We start from the raw sequence: 14,400 nt of genomic DNA on the forward strand, positions 1-14,400 counted from the left end.
TTTTAGATTAGAATCAATCTAAACATCATGGCATAGACAGAGAACACAGGAGACTAACAAAAAAGGTTTTGTGATTTACACATGAAAGAAGTGAAACTATCATGGTATTTGAACAGATGAAAGACTCAACAAACAATCAAAGTATTTTTCAATGTATAATTTCAGTTACATCACATTGTAAATTTTTGCTATAAATTCTGTGCCTTCGAATTGTGTCCTCCACTATCACCTGATGAAGGAGCGGCGCTCCGAAAGCTAGTGTGCTTCCAACTAAACCTGTTGGACTATAACCTGGTGTTGTGTGATTTTTAACGATGTCTCAAATCAAGCTGCAACCAGCAATGTAAATGCTAACAAACTTGTCTCCATTGGAAAGAACTGAGGGACCATCTAGCATTTACAAAGCAAGATGGCAAAGCCAAACTCTCCTTTTGGAGAGAAGTAATACTTTGATTAAATCCAGTTTGTTCTGGTGCCTTGCAAAATACATGTATACAAAATGAAAATAAAACAAACCACTTTCCGTCTTACTGTACCCTGGAAAGGAACTGAGAGTACACCAAACATATTTTTGAAGCCACTGGACATATTTTGTCCTTTTCGTCATTGTTTCTTTTAATGTACTGCAGATTAGGGGATTGTTTTTCTGTTTTACACTAACTAACATTCGTAACTCCAGGAAAACTCATATTTCAGCTTTCAAATAAATTGAAATTATACTTGATCATTAATACAAAAACTAACCATCTATTTTACAAGTCAATGACACTTTTTAGACATATATTGAAACCCAACTTAAATTTGAGTTGAATGCACAATGTCCCTACCTTGTGTTTCAGTGAATATCAAGATCATTGAAAAATTACTGCAGTTACGATAATCTCACAGCCTACATGTTAATTTGTACACACACTGAGCTTTGACTGCTGGATAATTATACAGTTCACAGTAAAACTGCAAGAAACATGTTTCACCCTGGTTAATAATATTTAAAATTTATCTTATTGTACATTTTACAAATTGGCGGCATGTTGGCTCAGTGGTTAGCACTGTTGCCTCGCAGCGGCAGAGAGCCAGATTTGATTCCAACCCTCGAGTAACTGTTTGTGTGGAGTTTGCACATTCTCCCTGTGTCTGCATAGGTTTTTTATCAGGTATTATGGTTTCTGCGCACAGTCCAAAGGTGGTTAGGTAGATTGACCATGCTAAATTTCCCCTAGTGTCTAGGGATGTGCAGGCTAGATGTATTGGCCTTGGTAAATGCAGGGTTACGACAATAAGGTGGGATGCTGGGTCTGGGTGGGATGTTGTTTGGAGGGTTGGTGCAGACTCAATCAGCTAAATGACCTCTTTCCCCACTGTTGGGATTCTGTGATTTTAAATTCTCAATACGGTTTCTGCAATTCATTGTTTATGTAATTATAAAGTACAATGATATTTCTTCAGGGCATGATTGAGTTCATACAGTTACAATGCAATTCATTAATTTTTTTTTAAAAAACTACATTTTCAAAATTGTTAAAATCCAGATAACCGGAGGGAATTATTACCTGAGAGGAGAGGTTTGGGAAGGATTGATTTAAGTACAAATTAAATGTTGAAACATGACACTTAAGTACTAAAAATATCAGGTCAACTTGATATGCCAAGTTGACCTATGTCCTGTAATCTACTATGACTTCAAAAAAAAACATAATCTTAAAAGACATTCTCGAGGAATATCTCTTAACCTTCTCAGTTCCAGTGACAAAAATCCTAATATTTCAGGACAAATGAAAATGTTGCCTATGCTGATCAGGTCATTCAGTATCTGTGAAAAGAGCAATAAACTTAGAGCATTATAAATATAAAATGATATCAGAATGAGGGAAGGATTATATTGCAAAAAGTTAACATTTTAATTTGCCCATAGATCCTACTTAAGCTTTTTTGCTTTTTGGATTTTTTTGTTCAACCTTCCAGTAACTGTACGGCTTTAATTTGTTTGCTGCCATAATTAATCAAGTCTATCTTCATTGCAACCTCTTAACTCTGGTAACAGCTCAGTGAATCTGCGCTTCACTCTTCTCATGATTTTCCAACTTTTCTATAATGAGACAACATACTGACCTGCAGATCTGGGCCAAAGAAATCAGCATCAATGCCTGAAATAGGCTTTTTAACACATGCAAATTAGGAGCCTTCCAGGAGCTTAAGGCTCCCACTTCATGGCTAAATAATATCACAAGCAGCATTTGGCAAGTCATATGGATGTGCAGTCTGTTGCAATCTACAAGCAACAGGGTAACTCAACTGTAGCACTGAGAGGAGTTTGTAGCACTTTCTCTGAATTCACATTATAGAACTCAGCTGCTGACCCAGCCAGCGCAGTTTCTTTTAATAGCCAAAGGCTGCAAGAGGTAAAATGCAGTAAAATGTGTGAATGGTACATATTGGCCCAACTCAGCTGGTATACTTCAAAATGAAGCCCCAATACAACCAGCATGTTAATTTCCAAGTATTACTGTTTTTCTCCTCAGAGTCCTACCCCACTCTTAATTCTTTCTATTGACTGCTACTGCAAATGCAGCGATTGATTGGCAATTTCACTCCATTGTTGAGATCCCTCAGTTAACCCACAGTTTACCTCAACAGTAATGAAACCCAAAATCTAATATCAGGTTTGTCTTAGCTCACATCACAAGGAATTGCTTGCACCATATCCCCAAAAATGAGTGCAACCAAATTTTTTTGTCAGAATGCAACTGAAGCGTAACTAAGGACCCTCAGAGGCTAAATACCACCTCTTTGAGTCTTCAGTAATTCTAACCACCTACTTTGGCTGTCATCAGCTAGCTTATTATAAATTAAAGATCAAATTTAGCATCTCTACAAAGTTCTGCTATCAGTGGAGAAACTCAGCAACCAGGAGAACATAGGCAAGAGTGTGGTGCTGGAAAAGCACAGCAGATCAGGCAACATCCAAGGAACAGGAAAAGTGACGTTTCGGGCAAAAGCCCTTCATCAGGATTGAGGCTGGGAGCCTCAGGGGTGGAGAAATAAATGGAAGGGGGTTGGGGCTGGAGAGAAGGTGCAACAAGAGGATGGAGGTGGGTCAGAGGGGAGGATGGAGCGGGAAGGAAGATTGCCAGGTGGGACAGGTCATGAGACGGTGCTGAACTTGAAGGTTGGAACTGGGGTAAGGTGGGGGGTGGGGAAATGAGGAAACTGATGAAGTCCACATTGATGCCCTGGGGTTGAAGTGTCCCGAGGTGGAAGATGAGGCGCTCTTCCTCCAGGCGTTGGGCGTTAAAGGAGGGGCAATGGACGAGGCCCAGGACCTGCATATCCTTGGCAGAATGGGAGAGGGAGTTAAAACATTCGGCCACAGGGAGATATTCTCTGAAGGAGTCTGCGAGTAGGCGTCCTGTCTCCCCAATGTAGAGGAGACTACATTGGGAGCAACGGATACAGTAAATGACATGTGTGGAAGTGCAGGTAAAACTCTGATGGATGCCGAAAGCTCCTTAGGGACCTTGGACAGTGGTTGGTGGGGGGTATGTGCACAGGTTTTGCAATTCCTGTTGTGGCAGGGGAAGGTTGCAGGAGGGGAGGGTAGGTTGTTGGATGGGGGGGGGGGGGGGGGGGGGAATGTGGACCTGACGAGGTAGTTGCTGAGGGAACGGTCTTTATGGAACGCGGATAGGGGTGGGGAGGAAAATATATCTCTGGTGTTGGGGCATGTTTGTAGGTGGCGAAAATGGTGGAGGATAATGCAACGTATATGGAGATTGGTGGGGTGGAAGGTGAGGACCGTGGGGGGGGGGGGGGGGGGGGGGGGGGGGGGGGGGGGGGTGTCCTGTCCTCGTTGAGGTTAGAGGGGTGGGGGGGTTCAAGGGCAGAGGTGCGGAAAGTGGATATGAGATGCGTTGGTGGGCATCATCAACAACGTGGGAAGGGAAATTGCGGTCTTTAATGGAGCAGGTCATCTGGTGTGTACTGGTTGCCCTGGGAGCTGATGTGTGGAGGCGGAGGAATTGGGAATAATGGATAGCATTTTTGCAGGAGGCAGAGTGGAAGGAGGTGTAATCCAGGTAGCTGTGGGAGTCAGAGGGTTTGCAGAAAATGTCAGTGTTGGGTTGGTCACCGTTGATGGAAATGGCGAGGTCCAGGAAGAGGAGAGAGGTGCCTAAGATGGTCCAGGTGAATTTAAGGTCAGGGTGAAATGTGTTGGTGAAGTTGATGAACTGTTCTACCTCCTGGTGGGAGCACGAGGTGGTGCTGATGCAGTCATCGATGTAGCGGAGGAAAAGGTGGCGAACATAGCCTTGTGATTTTAGAAACGATTTGTGGCTCAGGCTGAGCTGGTAGATTTGTTCTCAGACGTTTTGTCACCAGGCTAGGTAACATCATCAGTGAGCCTCCGATGAAGCGCTCGCATTCTGTCCCCCTTGCTATTTGTGTCTTGATCTGTTGTGGTAGGTGATATCATTTCTGGTTGTTTCTGAAAGGTTGGTAAATGAGATTCAGATCTACATGTTTGTTAATGGGGTTCTGGTTTGAATGCCAAGCCTCTAGGAATTCCCACATGTGTCTTTGTTTAGCCTGTCCCCGAATGGATGTATCGTCCTAGTCGAACTGGTGTCCCTCTTCGTCTGTGTGTATGGATACTAGTGATAGTGGGTCATGTCCTTTGGTGGTCCAAGGACTGCAACAAACATTACATTGGCAGGAAATGAGCCACCAGGATTCATGAGCATGAATTAGCCATCAAAAGACATGACCAACTATCACTAGCATCCATGCACACAGACGAAGAGGGACACCAATTCAACTAGGACAATACATCCAATTTGGGACAGGCTAAACAAAGACACCGACGGGAATTCCTAGAGGCCTGGCATTCAAACCGGAACTCCACTAACAAACATATAGATCTGAATCTCATTTACTAACATCTCAGAAAAAGTACCGGAAGTGATATCACCCACCACAACAGACCAAGACACATAAATAGCTTCATCGAAGGCTCACAGATGATGTTACCTAGCATGGTGATGAAATGTCAATCTACCAGCTTAATGAGCAAACTTACAACCAGAACATTGCCTCTATAGTTACGAAGATTTTGATGCTATAGAGATATAATAAAACTAATGTCTAAACAATTGCTTAGGATAAATGTCAAAAAACATTTCACAGAAGAGATTATGGTGCTTGGTGCGTCGAATGCACAAACTTGGAGATGGTCACTATTGGAGATGGATAATTTCTCTGTATAACATGCAATTTACCAGAAGGGTCTGAATTCTGAAAAATGGCAACAGTAACTAGACTCTCTCCAACAGATTAGATTGATGGGAAGATTATAGGGATTAACTTATAAAAGTCAAGGGTTATTTCTTATCAGTGGGACATGAGGACCAATAATATCAAGATAAACATCACACAGACGAGATTTTAAAGTATTTGAAAATTTGCAGACAAAGTAGGCCTGTTTGGTCCAACCAATCCATGCCAGTTTTTATGTTCCCCAAGATCTTCCTCCCATCCAACATAATCTTTTTCCTTCTTCCTTTTGAGATTTTCCTCAAATATTATTCGCTTCAGCAACCTTTTGCAAGTAATATGTCTTCACTCTCAATGAAGACATTTCTCCTAAATTCCTTGGGGTTTTCTTAGTATTTATATCCACTAGTTTTGATCACAAAAACAATAAATTGTATTTTATATTGCACCCTTAAATTAATTAACCATTCAAAAGCATTTCAGGGAAAGTTTTCAAACAAAATATAATACCTAGCCACACAAAGACCTATTATAAGAAGTAAGATCTGTGACAACTAATAGAAAAGATACCACAAAAAGAGGTGAATTCAAAGCCACGGCCTGAGGAAATGGCAGAGATAGTGAAAGAATAGTCTCAATCTTAATGTCAAAATATCATGTGGAAACATTTTCTCTAAATATAGACCTCTACTGTCAGATCTCAGCTTTGTCCTTTCCAGAGAAATGAACCCCAGATGTATCAATCTCCCCTGACAGATCTAACCTTTCAATTTGGTATCAACCTATCAATTTTTTACACCTTCTCCATTGTCTCTGTATCGTTTTTATAATACATTCTTCTTGGACAGTCCCTCAGGGTCAAGAATGATTTGCATTCACTCTGTTTCAATGGGTTCCAAGATTGCTCATAAGTCCAATATTTTGAGAACATCCCTTAATTGTTCCACTGTCTCCCAGGAATCAACTGCTGCGATAAAATTGGAATATCACAGTTGCACTGGAAATCTGGTGTCAGGCATACAAATGAGATGCAAGAATTGGAACTGAATAGAGAGAATGTGGGTGTCACTGGCAGAATAGAAGAAAGAATCGGTGGTTGTGATGTATTTAGGTTTGCTGAAAGCTTTAGATAAGAGGTTATTGCCAAACTAAATTACATGGAATGGTGCCATGGACTCAGAATTAGTTAGCAGACAAGAAACAGAGTTGGAGTAAATGAGTTATATAGAGAGGAATGTGGTAACAAGTGGGGCATTGGGGCAATGCTTAGGTCATTGCTGTTCACAAAATATATTAATGAACTGGATGAGGGATCAAGTGTTATATTTACAAGTTTTCTAACAATAGAAAAAGGGAAGTGAAAGTGATGAGGAAGATATAAAGTGGCTTCAAGGTGATTTAGACAAGTCGAGTGAGAGGTCAAACACATGGCAGTCATAGTACAACTAGGATCATTGTGAAGTTGTCCACATTGGTAGCTAAAACATAACAACAGAATACTAGTTGAAAGTTACTAGATTGGGAAAGATTAATGTACAAAGTGACCTGGGTGTCATTATACACTGGTAATCAAAAACATGCATGCAGATGCAGCAAGTAGTTAGGAAGATAAATGTCATGCTGGCCTTCTTTGTAGAAATGAGAGTACAGGAACAAGGAAATCTTATTGCAGTTGTAGGAGCTGGGTGAGAACACACCTGGCGTACTATGTTAGCTTTTGGATCTCCTTATCTCAGAAAAAATACCTAGCCATAGAGGGACTGCGGCGGAGGTAGCCCAAACTGATTCCTAGGATGGTAAGGTTTCCCTTTAGAGAGATTGGATCAACTGGCGTTCAGAACAATGAGAAGGGCTCTCATTGAGTCACATACATTCTGACATGGCTGGACAGATTAGATTCAGGGATGATGTTTCCACTGGACAGATGGTCTGGAATATAAGATCACAGTCTCAGCACAGGGGGCCATTTCAGACTGAGATGAGGGGAAACTTTTTTATGAAGAGTGTGGTCAACCTGTAGAATTCTTTACCACAGAAAGCTGTGGAGGCCAAGTCAGCAAATGTATTTAAGAAAGAAATAGCTTTCTACAGACTAATGGTGTCAAAGGGCATGAGGTGAGAGCAGGAATATGGCGCTGAGATAGAGGATCAGCCCTGATCGTGTTGAATGACAGAACAAGGCATGATGGGTAGAATGGTCTACTTCTATTCCTATTTTTATTTCAATGTCCTGCCCAGCGGAGCTGATTTTAAATGAGTACATTTAGATACTGGCCATGTTTCTTGGGAGAGGACATTGAGATTGAATGATGTATTGTCATTTGCATTTTACAGTGAATAATACAGCAAAATACAAATTCAACTGTCACCACAATCGGGCTCTATTTTGAAAAGTTTCAGAATAAAAAGAATGAAATAACAAAAAGATCTAGATAAAAGAGAGTTTATTGTCTTTCTGCCACCTCCACTTATGAGTCCAGAGCCAGGTCACCAATGATACATGCTCCTCCACCTCTCCTGCACCAGACCCACCAATGTAGGGAGTCGCCACTCTTTAAGCAACATCTCTTCGTTGCTGAGCCCACTTCACCAACACCAATGCTAGGTCCCATACTAAACGCACACTCTCATCACAACCTCGAAGTTCCTGGCCCTGCTGTCACTACTGCCTCACTTAAAACCAGGAGTCCCTGGCTCCACTGCCAAGCTAGGCTGCCACCTCACTAAGAGTCCTGTTCCAGTTGCCCTCCTCTGAGATGTTGCCTTGCTGGCGCCATCATTTTGAAAGATCCATTGCCCCTCTGATCCCTGAAGGGGTTTTGCTGTCGGTTGAAGACTGGGAGAACGTCCTGGCTGCTGCCACCATCTCCAGTTGCCAGGAGAAGCCACGTCCACCATCGCCTCGAACTGCTGGAAGGCTGCTGCCATTTCATGTGTGGCCCACTGTCGCTGTCATGTCGATGTCGCCAATTAACCCGCAGCACAAGGGCCCAAAGAATAACAATTAATGAAAACACAAGAAAAAGGAAAAAAGCAGAAGGAAATTGAAAAATAAAGAAAGCAGACGGGAGCAGATGAGCCCTGGCTCAAGAGCCCATGTGCAGCCTTGCTACTCTGTCATCATCTTTAAGTAAGATGCTGTTGGACTGCCTCTTTTGTTACCAGAATTGAAGGCACCGCTGGTGATATTTCTTCATGCTTTCAGATGCCTGCTGCAGGTTGCCCAAGTCTTCAAACAATTTGCAGTGCAGGGATCACTGCTGCCTGGAGTACTACAAATGTAAGTATTGGTTTTCAGATCCTTGGCCTCAAATATGCTTTTTCTCCATTCGGCAAAGGGTGAGCTAACTCGGTAGAGGCTAGAATGAAGTTTCTTGTCCACGTATGCCTTTGTCAGGAGAATCACAATAATCCAGGAATTTATCATTGACCTCAACCAACAAAATTTCTGGGAGGGCAGGGTATTGATTATTTGATTTTGTGGGAGCTGATTGGAATAGGACCTTACTTTCCACATCTTTCCAGAAAGGCTCAATTTCTCTCATACTTTGGAGAATAAGTTGACGGTGATTTGGAGCTTATTTTCTGAGTGAGCACAAACACAAATCAAAGCAGGAAATTGTATTGAACCTTTGAAAAGCTCTGGTTTGATCCCAACTAGAACACTGCATTCAATTTAGATCACTACATTTTAGGAAATTTGTGACAGATGCAAAAGACATCTTATTATGGATGTGGAAATTTCTAAGTTATAAACTGGGGTTGTTCTCCATGGAACAAAGGAGTTTGAGGGTATATTTGTGGAAGTGTATACAAGATGGACAAGGAAAATCTACTCCTCTTTGGTGAAGTGTAAGTATGAGGGGACACAGATTTAAAGTTTTGGACATCTGTGTGAGCAGTTGAGAAAGAACATGGAACAATACAGCGCAGAACAGGCCCTTTGGTCCTCGATGTTGCGCCGAGCTGTGAACTATTCTCAGCTCGTTCCCCCTACGCTATCCCATCATCATCCATGTGCTTATCCAAGGATTGTTTAAATCTCCCCAATGTGGCAGGTAGGGCATTCCACACCCCTATCACTCTCTGAGTAAGGAACCTGCCTCTGACATCTGTCTTAAATCTATCACCCCTCAATTTATAGTTATGTCCGCTCGTACAAGCTGACATCATCATCCTAGGAAAAAGACTTTCACTGTCTACCCTATCTAATCCTCTGATCATCCTGTATGTTTCTATCAAATCCCCTCTTAGCCTTCTTCTTTGCAATGAGAATAGACCCAAGTCTCTCAGCCTTTCCTCCAGATCAGGCAACATCCTGGTAAATCTCCTCTGCACCTTTTCCAATACTTCCACATCCTTCCCGAAATATGGCGACCAGAACTGTACATAATATTCCAAGTGCAGCCACACTAGCGTTTTGTATAGTTGCAGCATGATATTGCGGCTCTGGAATTCAGTCCCTCTACCAATGAAACCTAACACACCGTATGCCTTCTTAACAGCACTATCAATCTGGGTGGCAACTTTCAGGGATTTATGTACATGGACTCCAAGATCCCTCTGCACATCCACTATCAAGAATCTTTCCATTGACCCAGTACTCTGCCTTGAAACTTTATTGCTGGAACAGCACAGCAGGTCAGGCAGCATCCAGGGAACAGGAGATTCGACGTTTCGGGCACAGGCCCTTCTTCAGGAATGAGCAGAGAGTGCTCATTCCTGAAGAAGGGCCTGTGCCCGAAACGTCGAATCTCCTGTTCCCTGGATGCTGCCTGACCTGCTGTGCTGTTCCAGCAATAAAGTTTCAACTTTGATCTCCAGCATCTGCAGACCTCACTTTCTCCTCCCAGTACTCTGCCTTCCTTTTATTCTTCCCAAAGTGCATCACCTCACATTTAGCTGTATTGAACTCCATTTGCCACCTCTCAGCCCAATTCTGCAGTTTATCCAAGTCCCCCTGCAACATTCTTCCAAACTGTCCACTACTCCACCAACTTTCGTGTCACCTGCAAATTTACTAATCCATCCATCTATGCCTGCGTCTAAGTCATTTATAAAAATGACAAACCGCAGTGGTTCCAAAACAGAACCTTGTGGCACACCACTCGTAACTGGACTCCAGGCTGAATATTTTCCATCAACCACCACTCGCTGTCTTCTTTCAGAAAGCCAGTTTCTAATCCAAATTGCTAAATCACCCTCAATCCCATGACTCTGCATTTTCTCCAACAGCTTACCATGTGGAACCTTATCAAAGGCTTTACTGAAGTCGATGTATACCATGTCAACTGCCCTACTCTCATCTACATGCTTGGTCACCTTCTCAAAAAACTCAATGAGATTTGTAAGACACGACCTGCCCTTGACAAAACCATGTTGACTATCTGAAATCAAATTGTTGCTTGCTAGATGATTATAAATCTTATCTGTTATAATCCTTTCCAACACCTTTCCTACGACAGAAATAAGGCTCAATGGTCTATAATACCTACACTTTTAAGTAGGAAGTTGCAATCTCCTAGAACCCTCTGCCTACAAGTGGAAGGCAGAGGAAATTAAATGGACACTTGAAGGAAATAAACCTGCAGGGCTTCAGGAACTGAGCAGAGGGGTGATTTGACTGGTTTGCTCCACAGTCAGAACAGTATAAATGAGTTGAATGCTTTTAATGACTCCAAGTGTAGTTCAACTAAGGTTCTATCATAGTTTAATATACCTACCTGTTTTGCAATTCTATTGCTTTAGAGATGAAACCTAATGGTTTGTTCACTTTCTTTTTAGCCTTTTTAACTTGCAGATTTACACAGTGATTAGTGCAGAGGTACCCTAGGTCCCTTTACTCCTGTCCCCTGGTTAGACTCATATTTTCCAATGAGTAAGTTGCCTTCTTATTCTTCCCAGCGAAATGCACCACCTCCCTTTACTTATAAGGACATTCATTTGTCAAGTATGCACTCTTCTGATTAGAAAGCATTTGCTTTATGCAAAAATAATTAAAAAAGAAAAATATGAAGTGTATAGGGAGAGAACAGGAAAATAGCTTTTTGAACTAAAAGATACGAAATGTAATTACCCTGTTGCCATGGCTTTGTAAATAGCCACCAAGATAATTCTGTCCACAGGTTAAGACTGCACACACATATCGTCTCTCTGACCTACCTTGTCCTGATTGCTGGACCTGGGATGGAAGAACGCTTTGCCCCAGCTCGCCATTCAGCCACAGCTGCATGCGAATAAAGGGTTCCCGGCCTTTCTGAGTCAATTTACTCCAAGGCTTGGGCCTAGACAGCATGTCACTAACACTCCCTTGTGACAGACCCAAAACCTAAGAAAAAGATCAGGGCATGGCAAAGAAAAACAAAGAATTTTGTGAGTAATTGTTTTCTCCTAATTTCTTTTGGTTTTGGTAATAGAAAATAAGTGTTACAAGACATTATATTTATAAACATGCAAAATGCATCCAAGTGTTGAAAGCCATTTCAAGGATCACAAGTTATTTCGAAGGTTACTGATCCAGATTTCAAAGTCACCGGTGCAGACAGCTATAAGGAAAGCATCAATTTTCTGGCAGTAATTTGGACCACTGGTGTTATTTATTTCCTACTCCATTTTTCATACAAATTTGTTGCTTTCCAGAATTTCAATTGCTTTTCTGCCTTTGCGTTTATTTCTTCTCTGGCTTCTAAAACTTATTTTTCCCTTCCTTTCTTGTAGTGTTTCAGTCACTAAACAAAATAAAATGGTCTAGTTCTGTCTTTTTTGTGGGAGAAAATGAGTTTTACTATGCAACACTATATTAATAATGTCAAACTATCAACCAGCTCAGTGAAATGCAAAACAACTGCTTAAATTATTTAAGCTCCAAAGCCAGTGGACCCCAGACTGCTTACTGCCTTAAGTTTATCCAGCCTCTGCATTTCCTGTGTAAACTCAGGATATTGTGCTGTACTTGATGTTATGTAAGATTTTACAATGGCAGACAATGGCCTTATGAAGCAAAACTGATAAAAATGTGTGAACTAGGTATGATTTCACCATTATAATGTTTTACTATTTGCTTTTTTTATAACGTTTATACAATGGTTCTGGCCTACAACATTTCTTGTAACAAGATGATGGACTTTCTTAAGAATTAATCAGGGACTTACCGGAGTTGCTCCAGTGCCGCATGCTCCACTGTGGTCATTTGATGTGGTCGGTGCGGAGCTGATTGGTTGTGTAGTCAGACGCAACACCTGAGTGATGACAATTAGAATGATAAATCGTTCCCTTCTAAGTGTTATCACACTGGTGCTATGACATTGTTTGAAAAGCCAGAACCATTGTATAATAGAAACCACACCTTCTGATGTGGGAACATGAAAGATTGTTTTTCACAGTTCCACCCTCATGTGGTCATATAAAAAACAAACTCAATCAGAACTTCAAACCTCTGAACTTGGTATACCGGTTAGCTGATGATCAGTAATGGAATATATCAAAGTTTCCCACTTCTAGTGCTGAGTGCAACTTATTCCTAGAGATAGATATTAAATCTTGGCACTGGCCATGGCCCTTTCTCCAGTTAACCTACAGATATTAAACAGTCAGATTATTTTGGGAAGGCAATGTACCATTACATACCAATTAATTTAGAACAATAATATGTTTCCTGCATTTTAATGGCAACATAATTAGTGCCAGTAATTTGGCTAACTGGAGATTTGTGTCACTCCAAAAGAAGGAATTTTCTGTCTTAACTTTACTGTTGTTGAGGAACATGCGTATGTAAACTTCAATCGCAATAACAAAAGGTGTCAGACCCAAACAGTGCTACATTTGTGGTTCTCATATTGAAACTTCTGGACATTACAGTAAATATCTTGAATTGGGGTTGAGCGAGCAGATATACCAAATGAGGAACAATGCAACGATAACAGCCTATTAACAAACATATTGGATACTCTAACGAAACTGTTAATAGCATTATTCTTTGTAAACTAGCCTGAGATGAGTGTTACAGCAAGGTTAGCAACTGATTAGCAAGCAGATATTATAGACCTGTTCAGTTGGGAACAGGGCTAGGTTAAAATACTTGGAACATGTCAGAAAAAAAGAATTCAACAATCCTTAATAACATGGGAATAATGTTACTTTTAAATAGCCATTAAGTAAGTAATATCTAAAGTGCCTTTTGTTGGAAACATGGTCCAATATAACAATAATAATGTGTTTGCACAGGGCATTTTCATGAAAAAAAAGACTGGTGGTTATGTAGCATTTTGCACAAACACTAGATATCCCAAAGCCATTTACAGCCAATTAAATACTTTCCGAAATGTCATCACTGACATAATGTAAGGAACATGGCAACTAATTTCAGCTCAGCAAGATCCTGGGGGTCAGTTAGATAGACTCCTGGTTTGCAATGCAGCGTGGTGTCAACACTATGGGTTCAATTTCTGCAACAGCTGAGATTACTATAAAAGTCCAGAGTTCTCAACCTCTCTCCTGGCCTGATGCATGGTGACCCTCAGGTTAAACCACCATCGTTTATCTTTCTCATTCTGAAAGAGCAGCTCTATAGTCTGCTAGGACTATTGCCACTTTACCTTTATTATAGCAAGATTCCACAAATACATGTGATATTGATTGAAGGATAAACATTGGCCTGGGCACTGTAGGTAACTCCTTTAAAACACCCAACAGAAAATGTAGCAAAACACTCAAGGCATTTCATAGGAGTGCAATATGATATTTCAAACTGATTGTATTATGAAGGAAAGAATAAGTGGTCTTGGTTAAAAATGTAGTTTCGTGCATTTTTGAGGAGGAGAAACAAGTGAAGAATTAAAGAGGTATGAGAGTGAAGTTTGAAGCTTAAGAGTCTAAACAGCAATAAGCATTGCTGCCAATAGTCATAGACAAAAGAACTAGGGGTTGTACAGTAGGCCAGAGTTGGTGGAATACAAGTCAAAATGGTTGACTCAATGTTTGTGGTGATTTTTATTGGAAGGAAACAGCTTTTGCATTCTGAACGCAAGTTAGGAATGTTGGAAGGGGATATTAGTCTTAACAATGTACATGAAATTTTCATAAAATGGTTGGAAAAAAACTAATTTGAAAAAAAAACTGTGTTTTTAGAAATCA

At 41.0% G+C, this 14,400-nt stretch overlaps 1 protein-coding gene across 6 annotated transcripts in view; it reads right to left on the bottom strand.

The window, feature by feature from the left end:
* Nucleotides 1–14,400, bottom strand: part of LOC122564179 (protein CASP-like) — a 632,323-nt gene that overhangs the window by 133,734 nt on the left and 484,189 nt on the right. For 3 of the 6 annotated variants that reach the window (XM_087977575.1, XM_087977576.1, XM_087977577.1), the window contains 2 exons: nucleotides 12,420–12,506; nucleotides 11,431–11,596 (listed from right to left, as the gene is read on the bottom strand). The exons of 1 other annotated variant lie outside the window; for it this stretch is intronic. In XM_087977575.1, the coding sequence (XP_087833701.1) occupies nucleotides 11,431–11,596; nucleotides 12,420–12,506 (253 nt within the window). The remainder of the gene's footprint in view (nucleotides 1–11,430; nucleotides 11,597–12,419; nucleotides 12,507–14,400) is intronic. 2 more of the 6 variants (XM_087977578.1, XM_043718860.2) reach the window with 1 other exon arrangement.

The sequence above is a fragment of the Chiloscyllium plagiosum genome, unplaced genomic scaffold (genome assembly GCF_037043375.1).
Source record: "Chiloscyllium plagiosum isolate Xiang-an unplaced genomic scaffold, Cpla_swu_hap1 HiC_scaffold_31, whole genome shotgun sequence".
Classification (NCBI taxonomy): Eukaryota; Metazoa; Chordata; class Chondrichthyes; order Orectolobiformes; family Hemiscylliidae; genus Chiloscyllium; species Chiloscyllium plagiosum.